Source organism: Charadrius vociferus, unplaced genomic scaffold (genome assembly GCF_000708025.1).
Source record: "Charadrius vociferus isolate BGI_N301 unplaced genomic scaffold, ASM70802v2 scaffold2233, whole genome shotgun sequence".
NCBI classification, from domain to species: Eukaryota; Metazoa; Chordata; class Aves; order Charadriiformes; family Charadriidae; genus Charadrius; species Charadrius vociferus.
Genome location: NW_009647715.1, coordinates 1,932 through 3,605, shown reverse-complemented (window position 1 = coordinate 3,605; position 1,674 = coordinate 1,932). Strand labels below are relative to the sequence as shown.

Here is a 1,674-nt window from a genome sequence, read left to right as displayed (position 1 = left end):
GGGTCCTCTTCTCCGTGGTTCCCCTCGCCCGCTGCTCCCGCCTCAAACTCTTCCTCGAGCAGTTTGGCATCCCCGCCTGCGCCCTCAATTCCGAGCTTCCCGCCCGCTCCCGGTAACCCCGAGGGGATGGTGGGGTGCCCGGCTGGGTGGGGGGTGGTGCGGAGGTGGGCAAAATGGATAACGGGGTGCCCACGGGTACCCAGGGGGTGACGGGGTGCCTCGGGGAGCGAGGGTGGTTATCGTGGGCTTGTGGAAGAAGGCGAGGGGCAGCCTTGGGTGGGGGGAAAGCGGGGTGCTCCCTGGGGACGAGGGGCGCCCGAGGGTGTCTCGGGTGAGGTAAGGGAAGTAGGGTGCCCTTGGGGTGCGGGGGGAGATGCCCATGGGGTTGAGGACACCCTGGGGGTCCCAGGAGGGTGCAGGGTGGCCGTGGAGGAAGGGCAGGGTAGCTGTGGGTTGAGGAGGGGGGGCCATACCAAAGATAGCCGTGGTGGGGACGCTGACGGGTACCCGCCTTGTCCCCAGGTGTCACGTCATCACCCAGTTCAACCGGGGCATCTACGACTACATCGTGGCCACCGACGAGGAGGCACCGGCCGTGCCCGCGGGACAGCCCCCGCGCAAGAAACGCAAGGGTGCTGCTCAAAGGTGAGACCCGTGGGTGCCAGCGGGACCCCATGGGTGCTGCTGTGTCACCAGGGTGATGTCCTGCTGCAGCCAGGGGGGGGCCCGGGCTGGGGAAGGTGGCCTAGAGCCACGGGGGTGCTCCTGCTCGGGGTGTCCCTGTCCCCACCAAGGTCCCGTGCCCAGGGGAGGTCCCAGCGCCCACGGGGATGTCACTGTTCCCAGGGCGTTCCCCATGTCTACCATGTCCCCAAGGTGGGGGGCGGTTTCTTTTGCCCGGGGGGGTTTATGCCTTGTGCCAGCGTGAGTGTGGATGCCCAGGGAGGTCTCAGTGCCAGCGTGTCCCCTTCTTTTTGGGGGTCTCCTTGCCTTGTGTCCCCGTGACTCTGGAGTCATCGTGCCCAGGGTGTCCCCATGCTCGGTGTCAGTGCCCAGCGTGTCCTCAAACCCACAGGGATCCCGTGTCCCCGTGCTCGCGTGGGTGTCTGTGTCCCAGGTGTCCCCTTGCCCAGGGTGTCCCCATGTCCTTGGGGGTCCCTGAGCCACCTCAACATCTCATGTGTCCCCTCCCCAGCAAGGGCAAGGACCCCGAGTACGGTGTCGCGCGGGGCATCGACTTCCAAAACGTGCCCGCCGTCATCAACTTCGACGTGCCGCCGACGGTCGAGTCCTACATCCACCGCGTGGGCAGGTATGTGGGGACACAGAGAGGGGACACAGGGGTGCCCACGGCGACCGGTGGCCCCCTCGAGCGGGTGTCCCACTGCCATGTCCCCTCCGTGCCCTCAGGACGGCTCGTGCCGACAACCCCGGCACAGCGCTCACCTTTGCGCTGCCCGAGGAGCAGGATGGCCTGGCGCAGATTGAGGACGCCCTCGCAGGAGGTCAGGGGCACACTGTGTCACCGCGAAGGGGGGGTGACGCAGTGGGTGGCAAGGGACATCGGGGGGAGCGGGGTGACCGGAGCGAGGGTGTGAGTGACCCCACGCATCCCCGTGTGTCCCCAGAGAACGGCGAGTCGGTGCTGGAGCCCTACAAGTTCTCCACGGAGGA

At 67.4% G+C, this 1,674-nt stretch overlaps 1 protein-coding gene across 1 annotated transcript in view; it reads left to right on the top strand.

Annotated features, from left to right (window-relative positions):
- The window catches only part of DDX56 (DEAD (Asp-Glu-Ala-Asp) box helicase 56), a gene marked incomplete at its 3' end in the record, with an annotated part of 4,301 nt that overhangs the window by 2,418 nt on the left and 209 nt on the right, over window positions 1–1,674 (top strand). Inside the window, exons 3-6 of the mRNA XM_009881505.1 lie at window positions 2–112; window positions 523–645; window positions 1,196–1,312; window positions 1,411–1,546. Of these exons, the coding sequence (XP_009879807.1) occupies window positions 2–112; window positions 523–645; window positions 1,196–1,312; window positions 1,411–1,546 (487 nt within the window). The remainder of the gene's footprint in view (window position 1; window positions 113–522; window positions 646–1,195; window positions 1,313–1,410; window positions 1,547–1,674) is intronic.